The 14,258-nt window shown below is 38.9% G+C and overlaps 1 protein-coding gene across 1 annotated transcript in view; it reads right to left on the bottom strand.

The window, feature by feature from the left end:
• The window catches only part of slit3 (slit homolog 3 (Drosophila)), a 332,135-nt gene that overhangs the window by 293,409 nt on the left and 24,468 nt on the right, over positions 1-14,258 (bottom strand). Inside the window, exons 3-4 of the mRNA XM_015950185.3 lie at positions 8,732-8,803; positions 2,717-2,788 (exon numbers count right to left, since the gene is read on the bottom strand). Of these exons, the coding sequence (XP_015805671.1) occupies positions 2,717-2,788; positions 8,732-8,803 (144 nt within the window). The remainder of the gene's footprint in view (positions 1-2,716; positions 2,789-8,731; positions 8,804-14,258) is intronic.

Genomic DNA, 14,258 nt, shown 5'->3' with positions numbered 1-14,258 from the left:
ACACCACGAATATCCAGACATCTTCAGAATTTTCTATAGACAGCTGAGATAGGCAAATCGGGTTCAACTGTTTCGAGGAGTCCATGATGTGCCCAACTGAATCTGTCCCAGAGGGGCACCCGGGAGCCCCTTCTCCCGTTCTCATTGTTGAGAAAATGTTGTCAGTCTCAATGAGTGACCAGCTGACCAGGTCCATTTTTAATCATTTCCAGTTTCCAGAAAAAATGTAGAAGCTCTGTACACCCAAAGACAGACAAAAAGCCTTGGGGATAAGATAGGGAGGAGAGGAGGAAAAAAATGTCTACTCCCCAAGAGCCATGTAAAACATGTTGTGTTATGGTCTTGATTTGTGACAGATTAATAAATTGTGAACACAGTGTCACTCAAGTTTGAACAGAGCTCTCCATGATTGTGTTTCATGATTCCACTGTTGGGTTTCATTCCAACTTGAGCAAACACCTCTATGGAATACTAGAATGCTCCTTCAGAGGCAGACTGAAACATCCCAGATGTAAAACAGAACCCTACCATAAGTCATTCATCCCCTCTGTTGTACGAGTGTTTAACTCCACAGTTTAAGTTAAAGAAAAGAAGAAAATTATCTTTTATATAGCACCTCTTAAGATAAAAATCACGAGGTGCTTCACAAAAACAAAAAATGTTTTAAAGATTTAAAAAATGATGAAATATATGTTTACAATGAGAAACAATTTCATTTGTGATTAAAGAATGTAAGGAAAGGGAAAGAGAAAATGAATGGGAAAGAGGGAAATCAGTGGATCCTGGGAAAAGCAAGGGTTAGGAGAGGATGATGAAGGTCACACAAAAGCCAGCTAGAACAAGTGACTTTTCAGCTGTTTTTTAAAGGAGACCACTGAGTCCACTGATCTCAGGCGCAGGGGGAGACAGTTCCAGCGTCTGGGGGCCACAGCAGCAAATGATCTGTCACCTTTGGTCTTTAGCCTGGTGTGCTGCACAACCAGTAGGCTTTGATCACTGGACCTCAGGGACCTGCTGGGGGTTCAGGTACTGAGGAGATCGCCAATGCATGATGGCGTTTGTCACAGTACTGTTGTACTAGCGTTATCCTGTTACACAGTGACATTTTACTCTCAGTATGTGTTCAATATTTGTGCAATACCGGATGTACATTAGTATGTCTGTGTCTTTTATGCTGCATAGTTCGAGAAACCTGAGTTTCCTTTTTATTTGTTGTTTTTAGTGGTTGAAAGTTACAATAATAGCTTACTGCCTTTGTGTGTTTACCTGTGCTCTTGTTGTTATTTTTCTTACTTTTCAAATCTAATTTAAGTGGAGGACCTTTTTTTTCCAGGTGGATCATCTGAACCATTACAACTGTCAATCATAACTGTCACCTCCAGGACATTGAGGTGTGCAGGTCGGATCACAGCTGACCCGTCTCACTCTGGAAAAGGTCTTTTGACTCGCTCCCATCTGGCAGGAGGCTCAGATCCATTCGGACCAGAACTTCTCACCACAAGAACTGTTTCTTCCCCTCTGCTGTTGGATTCATGAACGACAATCCTAGGGCTGACCACTCCAGTCGCTTGGTTCCAGTCACCTGACCCTGTGTTGTGTTTGTACCTGTTCAGCATGCTATATGGAGAAATTCCTTTCAGATTACTGCTAGAAGAAGTTAGCTGTAAGGCCGGCATCTACCTGTAAACATAGCGTGCACGAGGATAACTAAGTGTTCTCTCTCATGCGCTTTTTCTTTTTCTAAATGTGGAGACAGCAGTTCTTTCCTGAAATATAGAAACATCCTCCACCATACCTTTACACTATACAGTATTTCAATCAATTATTTTACATTTTTGGTAATTAATATTCTTATTTTAAAGAAAACAAAGCATCTTTGGCAAATGGGCTTGCTTAACAAACAGGAGTGATTATAAGGTGTTTTGTGTCATAGAAACCTTTTCAATAACAGTAAGAATATATTAGTTTGATCTCATCACCTTAACAAACTCAGATTTAACACAAAGTACATAAAGCACCAACGTAGTGTGTGCAGACACATATATAAAAGCTCAAGAATGGTTGGAGTAGTCACTGCAGACACACACACATGATCAAGAGGAAGCATCCACCTAAAAAACACACACCATCAAATTAAAAGTTTCACTTGAAGGCAGTCCAATGAAAACAGCCATTAACTTTAAAAGGTGTTTCAGTCTTCAGCCTAATCTGACAGAAAGCCTCTGAAGAAATCATAGCCTGAGTGGAAAGAAAGAGAGCTGAGCAAATGAAATGAGACAGGGCTGATGTGCCAATGGGAATCAAACAGACAGAGAAAAAGAGAATGTCTGGGTATAGGAGATGAAAAAAGAGGAGAGGGGCAAGCGGGAGGCTGAGTGCATCAGCTTGACCTGCTGCTACACCCTGGGAAAACATCATATTCCCGAATAAAAATTCCACATCAGTCCAAACAAAACATTCACTTCAGGCACACTTTCACCTCTTCAAACCGTGCACACTCCATCTGACACTCAGTCTTTTTCACCTCCTGACAGGAGCACAGAGCGGCACTGTGTCACCTGGCACAAGACCCGAACCGTAACCCGGATCAAAGTTCTGACATCACACCACAACCGTGTTTTAAAAAGAATCAAGTGACACATCAAAAGGATGATGAGGACAATGTCAGAAGGAGATTGTGTGAAAAGAGGTGGGAAAAAAGTAAAAGCGTACTCACACTCGTCCCAGTTTGGGGTTGGACTGGAAGAGAAGTTCTGGGAGAAACTGGAGTTTGTTTCTGTTGAGACGGCTACGGGGAGACAAAGAAAACGAACCCTTTAAGACAATCTGATGATTTTAAACAGAAAAGGCCAGCTCTAATGCTATGTGTCACATGCATTAATGAGTTAGTGTTGACTGAACAATCACCACCTAGTCATCTGAATCACCTCCAAAGGTCAGATGGTTAAAACTCATGAGAAAACCTCTGGTTTCCTGTGAGTTTGACCTGCAGGTCATCTTACGGCATTTTGTGTAAGAATGTCAGTCACAGGTTATCCGTTTGAAAGCCACTTATCACCACCATAACATAAGTTTGGGCTGGTCAGTAAGAAGGCTAAAAGTTATGAAGACATTTAAATGTAAACGTAAACAGTTATATTTTTAGAAATATGTTTCATTTAGCAAATGTCTACACTTGCTTTCCAACCTAAAGTGGGAAAAAGGGAAATACATTACTTGAAATCACAAAGAAAAATGAAATCACAGAGTAAATGTATTTGTGATATGACTAAATGCATGTAATGCAAGAGTTTAGCCAAAGAAATCATACTCAGTTAACCCTCTGGAGGCAGGCGTTGCAGATTTGCAACAGTTAAAACCTACTTACCTGGTTACTCCACATACGTATTTCTTGAGCATTTTTTAACTCAGAAGTACCTCTGAAGGACTTAGTTGTTCATCCTTTTATTAGTACTTATTTTGAGCCTGAGAGGGTTAATGTTTCTCATGTTAGAACAACAAATATCTTATCTACATCGTATCGGGCTACAGATATAAGAATCAAATGCATAAAAGGTTTGTGGAAAAAGGAAAAGGAAACCATTTAAACCCTATTGCAATACAAAAATAACTAAAAAACCTAAATTTGCATAATGAAATTATGACTTTTTGAAATTTTTACTCAATTCATGTTGAATTTACCAGAATCGATTTGGTTAACTGTGGTAATGTAGAGCTGTTGATGCCCATGCTGTGTCCAAGCAGCAGGTTTAACCCTCACCCTGCATGTGCTTCCACCATGAACATAAGAACATTTTATACCACTCAACCTTCTTGTTATGCAAATCCAATATTTAAAATAAATATAAACTGCTTACTGTGGATGAATGATGTACTGAAAAACTGAAGTCCTCTGTTTGTTTGAGTTACTTATTCCTAACATGTAGTTTCTACATAATAGGATCAAGTTTGTTAGATTAACGTGATTAACTGTGTAAAGCTAATATAAAAGGGTAAAATGTGGTTTATGCACGATTACTTCTTGTTAGGGTAACGCTAAAAGTTTGTGTTCAGGAATCAGCTGGCTCAATGGAAAAGATTTCCCAGCATGCTACGCTCTTTCTTCAATTCAATTCAATTCAAAAATACCTTATTAATCCCAGAGGAAAATTGATTGATTGATTGATTGATTGATTGATTGATTGATTGATATATAGAAAATTTAAATTAATCAATTACAGTTTGAGTTCAATTCACATTTTAATTATTATACATGAAATTAAATGTGTATGGGCTAAAAATAACTGATGTGTATAGTTCTTAATGTGGCAGTGAGCAGACATGACTGAAAAGGAAAGTGGTACAGAGGGGGTCAAAAAGCAGCCAGCAGTGCCTCCAATAGGGAGCTTAAGTCACACCCATCTACTTCCGGACCATAGGTCGCCGGAAGCACGAAAAAATGAATGCAAGTCAACAGGGCTAAAAACGCTAGTTTCTAATTCCGCTTGTTTTGGGCCATGGATTTCACATTTGATGTCCGTGAATTTTAAAGATGCATTTTGTTACCAAGAACGCACTTATTTTCGAACAGGGGGAAACGCCATTTCAGGTTTTGTGTGAAAATAAGTCCAGGACTACAAATGCGCTTCACAAAAGTGACGTCATCGAACCAGACAAGGAGAAAACTGAGGAAAAAGGGCTGTAAGTTCAGCAAACTTCCCACAGGAGGAAAAAACCACCATAAATGTGGCCATGTGGTAAGAATCTGCTACTTTAGTGGAGAGGAGATTATGTGGTGACGTCACATATACTCGTTCAGATTTCGGGTGTGTAGCCATGCTAATTACAAACTTTTACAAATTGATAAATCTCAAAGTACGTGACCGGCGTGGTCAAAACACCCATCATTACTTTTCATTTAAATTGCAGTATAACATGTGCAATCCAGGGTGTTAGGCAAAGCAGATTAGAAAATAGTGTTTTTTTGCCCCGTTGACTTGCATTCGGCTCATTTTGTTCTTCCGGGGACCCATGAGCCGACCGGAAAGGGAGGAGACTTAACCTCCCTATAACATCTATGAACAGGGAGCATGTGCAACATTGTCTAGAGAGAGTTAGAGGCACAGACACACTGAAAATGGACTTTTGTGAGGTTGTGGAAATTATATTAATGTTTTTGTGTATTCTGTGTAAAATACATGTTATTAGAACATGATCATTTCATGTTCTTACGACATGTACTTAACATGTTACATTAACATGACATTGCCATGTTCAGATAATGTGTATATTTCATGTTGGCAGTGATAAAACAAAACATAATCTAATTTAATGTAACTGGTGTACATGGTTCAATTATGTCAAACAGACTTCCTTTGGTGTGTTCTTGCTGTGTTGAAATTCTAATTCCATGATGAAACGGACTTTCTTTCAGTGGCGAGACCAAGTTTATGCAGCTAACCCAAAACCCTGGACATATGTTTAGTTTAGTTTAGTTTAGTTTAGTTTAGTTTAGTTTAGTTTAGTTTAGTAGAGCTTTGGCCACAAAACATGTCTGAGTACCAGCTTATTCTTTTATTTTATTATTTAATTTTTTTCATGGTTTGCTCATTGCAGAAGGCACCCATGCATATTTGGATAAAAGTATGAAAAAATGAAATATAATATTCATAACACAACGATAAAAATGCCACAAAGCATGTTCTTTAAATGCTTCTTATTAAAATGGGTCATGGATCATGCTGAAATATTTCACAATTGATAAAAGGCTAAAGACAAATAAGTGACTTGGAGAGTGGTGCTGACTAGAAGAAAGATGGATGTGAACAGAAAGTAATGAATGGAAGGTGTTTTGGTACAAGACGTGTCGTCTTGGGTGCACGTGTGTGCAGAAGGAAGGTGGTGTTGGCTGAAGATGAGATAGCTGATGACGGTGTGTGCAGAGGGAGTGTATGTGTTATCGGTCTAGCAGAGCATTTGGCTGAGAAATGAGGCGTGGATAGGAAAACGCAAAGGAGGGTGGAAGGTTACAGGGTCACAAAGTAGAATTTAAGCTGAAAAGACACAGACGCAAACCTTTTAACCTCTGTGATAGTGAAAACAGGACCCTGACTTTCACTTCTACGTGCACCAGAAGAATGAAAAATGAAGTCTAAAACGAGAGTCTCTGTTTAAAATAATTTATAACTGCTTGTAGAAAATAACTGCTTGCATGCAAATAAATACCGTGATTGGAAACCATTAGCTATGAGTCATGTGAAGATGATTATTCAAAGCAGATTTTTAGGAGTTGTTTTAGTTGAAATCATTTTTCACATGTTTGATTTACTATAATTTCTATTTGTCTCAGCTATGGGCATCTCAATTTTAACTTCTGGGTCAATTGTTCTCTTAGAATATTTTTGTTAAAAAATGGTAACTTTGAACGAAAGACAAAAAAAAACAATCATGAAGTTATTTTTGATAATTATTTATTTTTCATAATCATTTTTGACATTCGCTCATATTTCAGCGTGTGGGACAGATTTTAGCAAAGCCAAATGTTTTCATCTTAGTGGGTGGACTTTTTAAGCTCCATGTTTTTCACATTATGACTGCATTAATCACAAAGACTCAGTACCAGACCTCTGACCTGTGACCTTTCACCAGGCAGACAAAACATTAGAGTTTTAAAATAGTTTAGAGTTTAAAATGGTAAAACTGCACAAACAAATGAGTTTATCTTTAGCTTCTTTAAAAACATAAAAGGCTTTAAACACTGGCGGGCTTCAGACGTTCTAACATAAGATGCAGAGTCACATGAAACATGAAGCCAACAGCTGTCGGTGAAGGGGTTAGTGATTATAATAATAATAATAATAATAATAATAATAATAATAATAATAATAATGCATAGAACTTATATAGCGCTTTTCTAGACACCCAAAGACGCTTTCACACTCTCTCACATTCACACACTGCTAGTGATGGTAAGCTACTTGTAGCCACAGCCGCCCTGGGGAGGTCTGACAGAGGCGAGGCTGCCATTTGGCGCCGTCGGCCCCTCTGACCACCACTAACACAGGCAAGTTGGGTGAAGTGTCTTGCCCAAGGACACAACAGCAGGATACCCCTGGCGGGAGCTGGAATCGAACCCATGACCCTCTCCGATCATGAGGCAACCCGCTCTACCACCTGAGCTACTGCTACCATTGTTACATGAAAACATAAACCTTGGAGAAAAGGTGGCTCCACTCCTCTTCTGAAAGTTGGGCAAATATGACAAAATTCCAAAAGCAAACGTCCAAAACGCTATTTCCTCAAAGGGCAAGCGTCTAAGCTGTCTGCTCTTTGTTGCTAAATCGATTGTATTTACTAATGGTCACCAAACACTTCCAAAGGTTTCTCCCATTTTTTCTAACTGAATTGTGAAACTCAATAAAACTGGTTCAACACAGGTTTTCAAACCCCTGCAACAACTCATGTAAAGGACATCTTCTGCCTTTTTTTATTAACATGTTCATAATTCCAGCAACATGACCATGAGGCCCTGTGATTCAAACGACAAGACCTTTTAAATCCCAAGAAGGAAAGACAGTCCTGTTCGTCAGCACACCAGTGAGATGAATGTGTCACACATACATTTGTTTTGTACAAATCTGATTTAGTCTGTTAATATCTGGTCAAAAATAGGCCATAAAATGCAATGAAGAGAGGATTGGCCTAATTTCAAAGTTCATAGCTTCCCAAACGGCTGTGTCACAAACCTCCAGGAACTACGCTACTCGGATAGATGAAACAACTTTTCTTGTGTGAGTTCTGACACGTCCTACCATTCCCAACCTCTGACCTGATGCATGAAGCCGTTCAACGTCAAAGCAGCACACCGTCTCACCTTTCCACTATCAGATGTGTGATCTCCATTTACAGACAAGATACACATGTTGCTGTCACTCAGCATCTGTCAAGATTATATCTCTGTGTCTCTGTGTGTAACTATAATACAGTCCATCTGCCGGAGAGATTTTAATCCTCAGGGATGTCCAAATGCACACGTTCATATCAACACTAGACAAGCTACACTGGTTTGTCAAACATGTTTATAATAAAACCTGCATGCTGAATGTTTTCTTCCTTGAATTAAAGGTGTTTTGTGGATTTTCTTGTTTCTTTTAAAAAGTGCTCTGAAGCACTGTGCGGTTCACCCAGCTGTATGAAAGGTCTTTTAGAAACAACTTGACTAGTTGATTAATGCAACAATAAAGCAAAACATGTAATTAATGCCATCTGAATCAACCACATTTAGGTTTAAAAAACATTAACATGTCTAGTATTTTCCTCTAACACAAATACACACAACAGTGTGTGTGTGTATGGGGTGTGTTGTTTAGCATGGTAGCACCTCAGGTCCGTTGACTTTAGCCTTGGTGCTAGTGGACTCAGAAACTCTCTCTCTCTCTCTCTCTCTCACACACACACACACACACACACACACACACACACACACACACACACACACACACACACACACACACACAAGGATTGGGGTTTCAATGAGACATTCCGTGGCATTGTGTGAAGTGGATTTGTTGTTTTACCAAACAGGAAGTAAATGCAGTTGCTGCAGGATCTCTACACATTTTTTCTAACAAAAACAGTAACAAATCAAATATTTGCATATCTTTGTGTTAACCGATGTTTTGGAATTTGTAAATAAGCTGCTGCAAATGGCACTTTTTGATAAAAAATTATTAGAACAAATCATTAAACTTACAGTCTTTCCAGCAGCCGCAGGTCCTGGAAGGCCCCTCGCTCGATAACAGTGATTTGGTTGTCCTCCAGATGACTACGTTGACGGACAAAGAATAAAAAGAAAACATCAGCAGATGTTACAATTGTTTTTTCAGACATTGTATCTGGAACTTTACATGGTTGTCATGGACATGGCGTTAAAATTGTTCAATTTACAAATCAAACTGAAAGAAAATGAAAGTAGTCTACACATCAGACACTGTTCTCTAGCGCACGCTGAGATATGCACTCATTGTATAAACACACAATCAGTGCGCTGAACAAATTAATCTGGCATAAAACAAAAGCTGATGACAGTCAGCCCTGAACCAGTGTTGTAATCTAAGACAAAACAAATAACTAAGCAGATATTTTCCCCATTTCTCTGGTCTTTAATGTGGTCCTCCCAAAGTAACACATACAGTTTTTCTCTCTTTCTTCCTCTCTGCTCTGTGTTATTTTGTTTTGGGTGCAAACTAAGGTTTTCCAGAAGATTCAAAGAAAACAAAATCAACAGTTATATGCATATCTGTTGATTTTAAGGATTGCATGTCCTGAGAGGGAGGAGAGGAAAGGGTGGATCCGGGAAAGTAATGTCAGTCTGAGAAAGAGAAAATAAAAAACAAAGAAGGAGGTTAGAATGACAAGACTGATAGAGATAAAAGTAAAAGCAGAAGGAGCTCAAACACAGCTCAGTGCTCTTTGAAGGAATGAATATTTCCTGCAAATGTTGAAGTCAGAGATTTAAACTAAATATATTCATGTTGATAAATAAAGGAATCACTGCAGTTTAGTACAAATTTCAATTACCTAACAGAAAGAAAGAAAGAAAGAAAGAAAGAAAGAAAGAAAGAAAGAAAGAAAGAAAGAAAATGATTTTTTTATATAGCACCTCTCAAGATAAAAGTCATGAGGCACTTAACAAAAACAAAAAATATATAATTTCTGCATAATTTTTTGTCTAAAATGATTAAATTAATGTTTGAAATAAGAAAAAATATAAATTGTGAATAAAAAATGTAAGGAAATGGAGAGAGAAAATCAATGGGAAAGATGGAAATCAGTGGATCCCAGAAAAGGCGGAATAAGAACAGAATAATGAGGGTGATGATGGTCACACAAAAGCCAGCCTGAACAGGTGAGTTTTCAGCTGCTTTTTGAAGGAAACCACTGAGTCCACTGATGTCAGGCTCAGGGGGAGAGAGCAGTTTGTTCAGTTGGTGGTTGGTGAAAAGAAACCTTTGTGGGTCTAAGTGTGAAAAGATTATATTCCATTATAAGTTTTTATATGGAATGTTGGAAAATTACTCCAATTCCAGACCAATCATTTCATTCTCTTTTTTAAATAAGCAGTTTTACAGATAAAGTTAAGTTTTAAATTTACAGATAAATTAGACTGTGATAATAATCAAACAACAACATAAGTCCATAAGTACTCGTTTAGGAGAAAATGCACCCCATAACTTACAGCGTTGGCCTTATTCACATTTTATTTTGACATTAATGGGTTTTCCAGTTTGAGATCTCAGTCTCCAACAGCCTGTGTGTTTTAATCGTCAACACAAAATGTACCTTAAAGCAAAATACCCAGCTACACCAGCAGGTGGCATTAACTCAATATAGACATTTTATTAGATATCCTGTTTTAAACATTCTAGTGGCATAAAATGAGCAGAAATTAGCACATGTTCCAACAACAGGTCATGGACTACTCATGTAGGGATTTGGCCTTATTGGCAGTGGGTGAACAAAGACTAGCTTTAGCAGAAGGAGAAGTCTGAGATGTTGACTTCAAAATGTTTTGTTGCTTTGAAAGAGTTTAGACATGAGACAGCGTTAAACAAGTTGTTGTCCTTCGTGCACAAATGCACACAAATCATTAAATGCATAACCCTAAATTAGTTAAAAACGAGAAAAATTCCATTTGAAAAACAAGTTAGTAATTCATACTTTGCATGACATATTTTGTTCCATAGTTATGTATTCTCTTTAAACTATATTGGGGAGGAGGTCCTGCCCTTAGTGGAGAAGTTTAGGTATCCCGACAGGTGGATTGGTGCAGCGTCTGCAGTGATGCGGGTCTTGTACCGGCCTATCATGGTGAAGAGAGAGCTGAGCAAAGCTCCTGATTTACCAGTCGATCTACTTCCCAACTCTCATCTATGGTCAAGCTTTGGGTAGTGACTGAATGAATGAGATTGCAAATACAAGCAACCAAAATGAGTTTTCTCCACAGGGTGTCTGGGCTCTCCCTCAGAGATCAAGAGGAGCCAGTTGATGTGGCTCGAGCATCTAGTTAGAATGCCTCCTGGACGCCTCCCTGGTGAGGTTTTAGGAGCACGCCCAACTGGGAGGAGACCTAAACGAAGACCCAGGACACGCTGGAGGTGCTATGTCTCTCGGCTGGTCAGGGAATGTCTTAGGATTCCCCCGGAGGAGCTGGCCCAAGTGGCTGGAGAGAGGGAAGTCTGGGTCTCTCTGCTTAGTCTGCTGCCCCTATGACCCAACCCTGGATAAGCAAACGAAAATGGATGTATGGGTGGGAGATCTGACGCAATGAAAACTAGACGTGCTTCTGAATAAATCCGCTGACAACAGATTCTGGAGAACCAGGATACAGACCAATTAAAGGATGTTCTGCACAACAGATATCAGATACGCAGAACATGCAAAACCTGCAAAAATCAACCAATAACCATAATTAACTGCACTGCCAAGATTAACCTTGACAGTTTATTTTAATGTGGCTACATATCCTCTTCGCCCAGGAAAAGTTAAATCAAGAAATAAATTTAAATAAATCTAAAAGTTTATTTTCCCAAATGACAGACCAACCAAATATTGATTTACTGACAGATTTAGCAGGCCAAAGGATGCTGAGCCAAACACATGGTGCAGGGAGGCCATGTTGGCTTTCTGCTCTGATGAGGTATTGTTTTCACATTGTTCTTTGTCAGGCATTAGTCATCCACAGAGAGAGGGAGAGAAGAGCACAAACACGTTTTGTGTATTTGGAGACAGCTGAGTCTAATAAGTTATTTGGTCAGCCATTATAAAAACCACAATGATGTCACGCATTAGCAAAGGGTGATAACTTGACCCTTGAAAGAAAACAAGAAAACACATCAAGCTTTATTGACTTTCCTTTGGGTTTACGCACAATGGCTGAAATCACATTCATTTAACTTTCAGCAAATGGCGAAAACTTGGCCTCTGACTGAAAACGGGGGATATTATGTCACTAGAAGTTTACTCACAATTGATAAATCCTGGTTGTTTTTATGGCCAGCTATCGGGTTCCAGTATTCACCTACATCTAAATTTGTTTAGAATTACTCAATTTGACCGCAATCTGGAACAAATCTCACAAAGGGTGGCTGCCAAAGATATTAAGCTAAGTGTTGCGCCTGCAGAGGCAAGCTGTGTTAGCAGCGAATAACAAATATTCAGTCTGCTGGACACAATTATATGTTTTGGGGGCAAACGCAAGGCGATATGAAATGTTTAGCCTCCTTCCAGACTGTGGTCTGAACACAGTACTTTAATGAGGTCAGATATAGAGTTGGATGATTTAAAATACCAACAAATCTGTCCAATTAGCATGTTTTTATTTTTGTACTCTGTAATCTCTGGTCATGTTAATGCAGAAGCAGAACATTTAGCTGTATTGATGTTTGGAACGGAAGTCTGATAACATGCAGGCATTTTTCTAGAGTGAATTATCAGTAATTACAACCTTGTTCAGAAGAGAAGCATTTAAAAACTATACTTTTTACTCACATGGGAAGAATTTAAAGTGTTGAAACTATATTTAAACATTTTCCTAAGGGAGGTGCAACCCAAATGCTGAAACTAGACGTGTGTGTGTGTGTGTGTGTGTGTGTGTGTGTGTGTGTGTGTGTGTGTGTGTGTGTGTGTGTGTGTGTGTGTGTGTGTGTGTGTGTGTGTGTGTGTGTGTGTGTGTGTGTGTGTGTGTGTGTGTGTGTGTGTGAGAGACAGGGAGAAACCGTGGTCTGGTGAACAGTAAGGCTTATTTGACTAAAGATAAGGCTAAAAGCTACCATGTCACTAAAAAATATGCAAGTATTTGTGCTTACACTCTTGTTTCTGCCTTCTCAGACAACCTCCTCTTTCCCAAGACACAATTTCTTCAAAGAGATTTGGAATGGGTAAATGTCACAGCAGTTTATCACCAACCACATGAAACAAGCTGCTCAGCTGTCACATAGACACACAAACACACACTGCCTACTTTCCCAGGTCATTCTTATCAATGGAATAAAATCATTACAATTTTACTTTTTTTCTTGTTGTGTCTTCAAAACACATGAGCACAAATAAAAAAAGAAAGGAGTATACAGAAAATCCCAATTGGAAAAAGTCATTCGTACTTTTGGTGCAGTTCGTAGTGGGAGAGTATTTTTATCTGTCGGTCTGGTTAAAACTGAGAGAGGAGGGAAGCAGCATGCAGCCAGCAGTGATTATAGTCATTTAAAACCCCATACACACACATGAACAGGCACACACACACAGACACACACACACATTTCATGGACTTGAAGCAAAATTGTGAAAGCCTGTGAAGTCAATTAGAGCAGCTAAGAAGAGATAAGGAGTTCCACTCTACTGGGTGAAGCCATTTAAATGATCAGTGTCTAAATTTTTCTTTATGACTCATTAATTCAAGAGTCAAGCAGATGAAATAGGTAGAAAATCCACAAGGCAAGAAATTATCTGCTAATCAACTTGAAATTGAATCAAGTATGAAAAGTATTGTGATGTTTAGGTGTTTTATTTAATCCAAACTCACGATGTTGTCTTTATCTCACAATTCATCTCGTCTTTTTGGCTTTCAACTCCAGAAAGGCATGAGGTCCATGGGTGTTATCTGGCTGATTTGTGGAGCTATCACATCAACTCTGGTTGTTTTAACGAGCCACAGAAATAAATTTGACATTGACACCAGCAGACAAAAGGCTCAGGACCTTCTGTTTCCACATAACAAAAAGAAACGGCATTTTTCTGAGAGCTGTGGTCTCCCCATCACTAAACAGAAACTCTTTAGATGAAATCCACACTAAATGTAAGACTAGAATAGATTATTAGATTTTCTAATGAAACAAAGGGAAACACCTATGGAGGCAGCGTGTGTGTGGGGCCTTTTATTTGTTGTCGATTTTGCTTGCTATAAGTTTTGTTGCACTGCATATGAAGAAATTCGCCAACACCATCCAGTTACCCTCAATAAAGGGAGTTGGGGGGGGGGGGTGCTTTGATCATCTTCATTATATCGCCATAAGAGCAGAAGGTGAGAGGAAGGATGAATCATCTTTCGGGCTTACCCTGGGTGTGTCCCTTATGGGGGAACAGGGCTCCCCCTAGCTCCCCCATGATTTAAACCCTGGCTAGCACATATTTGTGCATCTCTGATACTGACAGAAGGAACCGCATCAGTACACACAGCATTTTTGTTGCTTGTTTGTTTGATTTTTTGTTTTGTTCTTATTGTT

The sequence above is a fragment of the Nothobranchius furzeri genome, chromosome 1 (genome assembly GCF_043380555.1).
Source record: "Nothobranchius furzeri strain GRZ-AD chromosome 1, NfurGRZ-RIMD1, whole genome shotgun sequence".
NCBI lineage: Eukaryota > Metazoa > Chordata > Actinopteri > Cyprinodontiformes > Nothobranchiidae > Nothobranchius > Nothobranchius furzeri.
The sequence above is the reverse complement of the archived record's forward strand: the minus strand, read 5'-3'. Positions and strand labels throughout refer to the sequence as shown.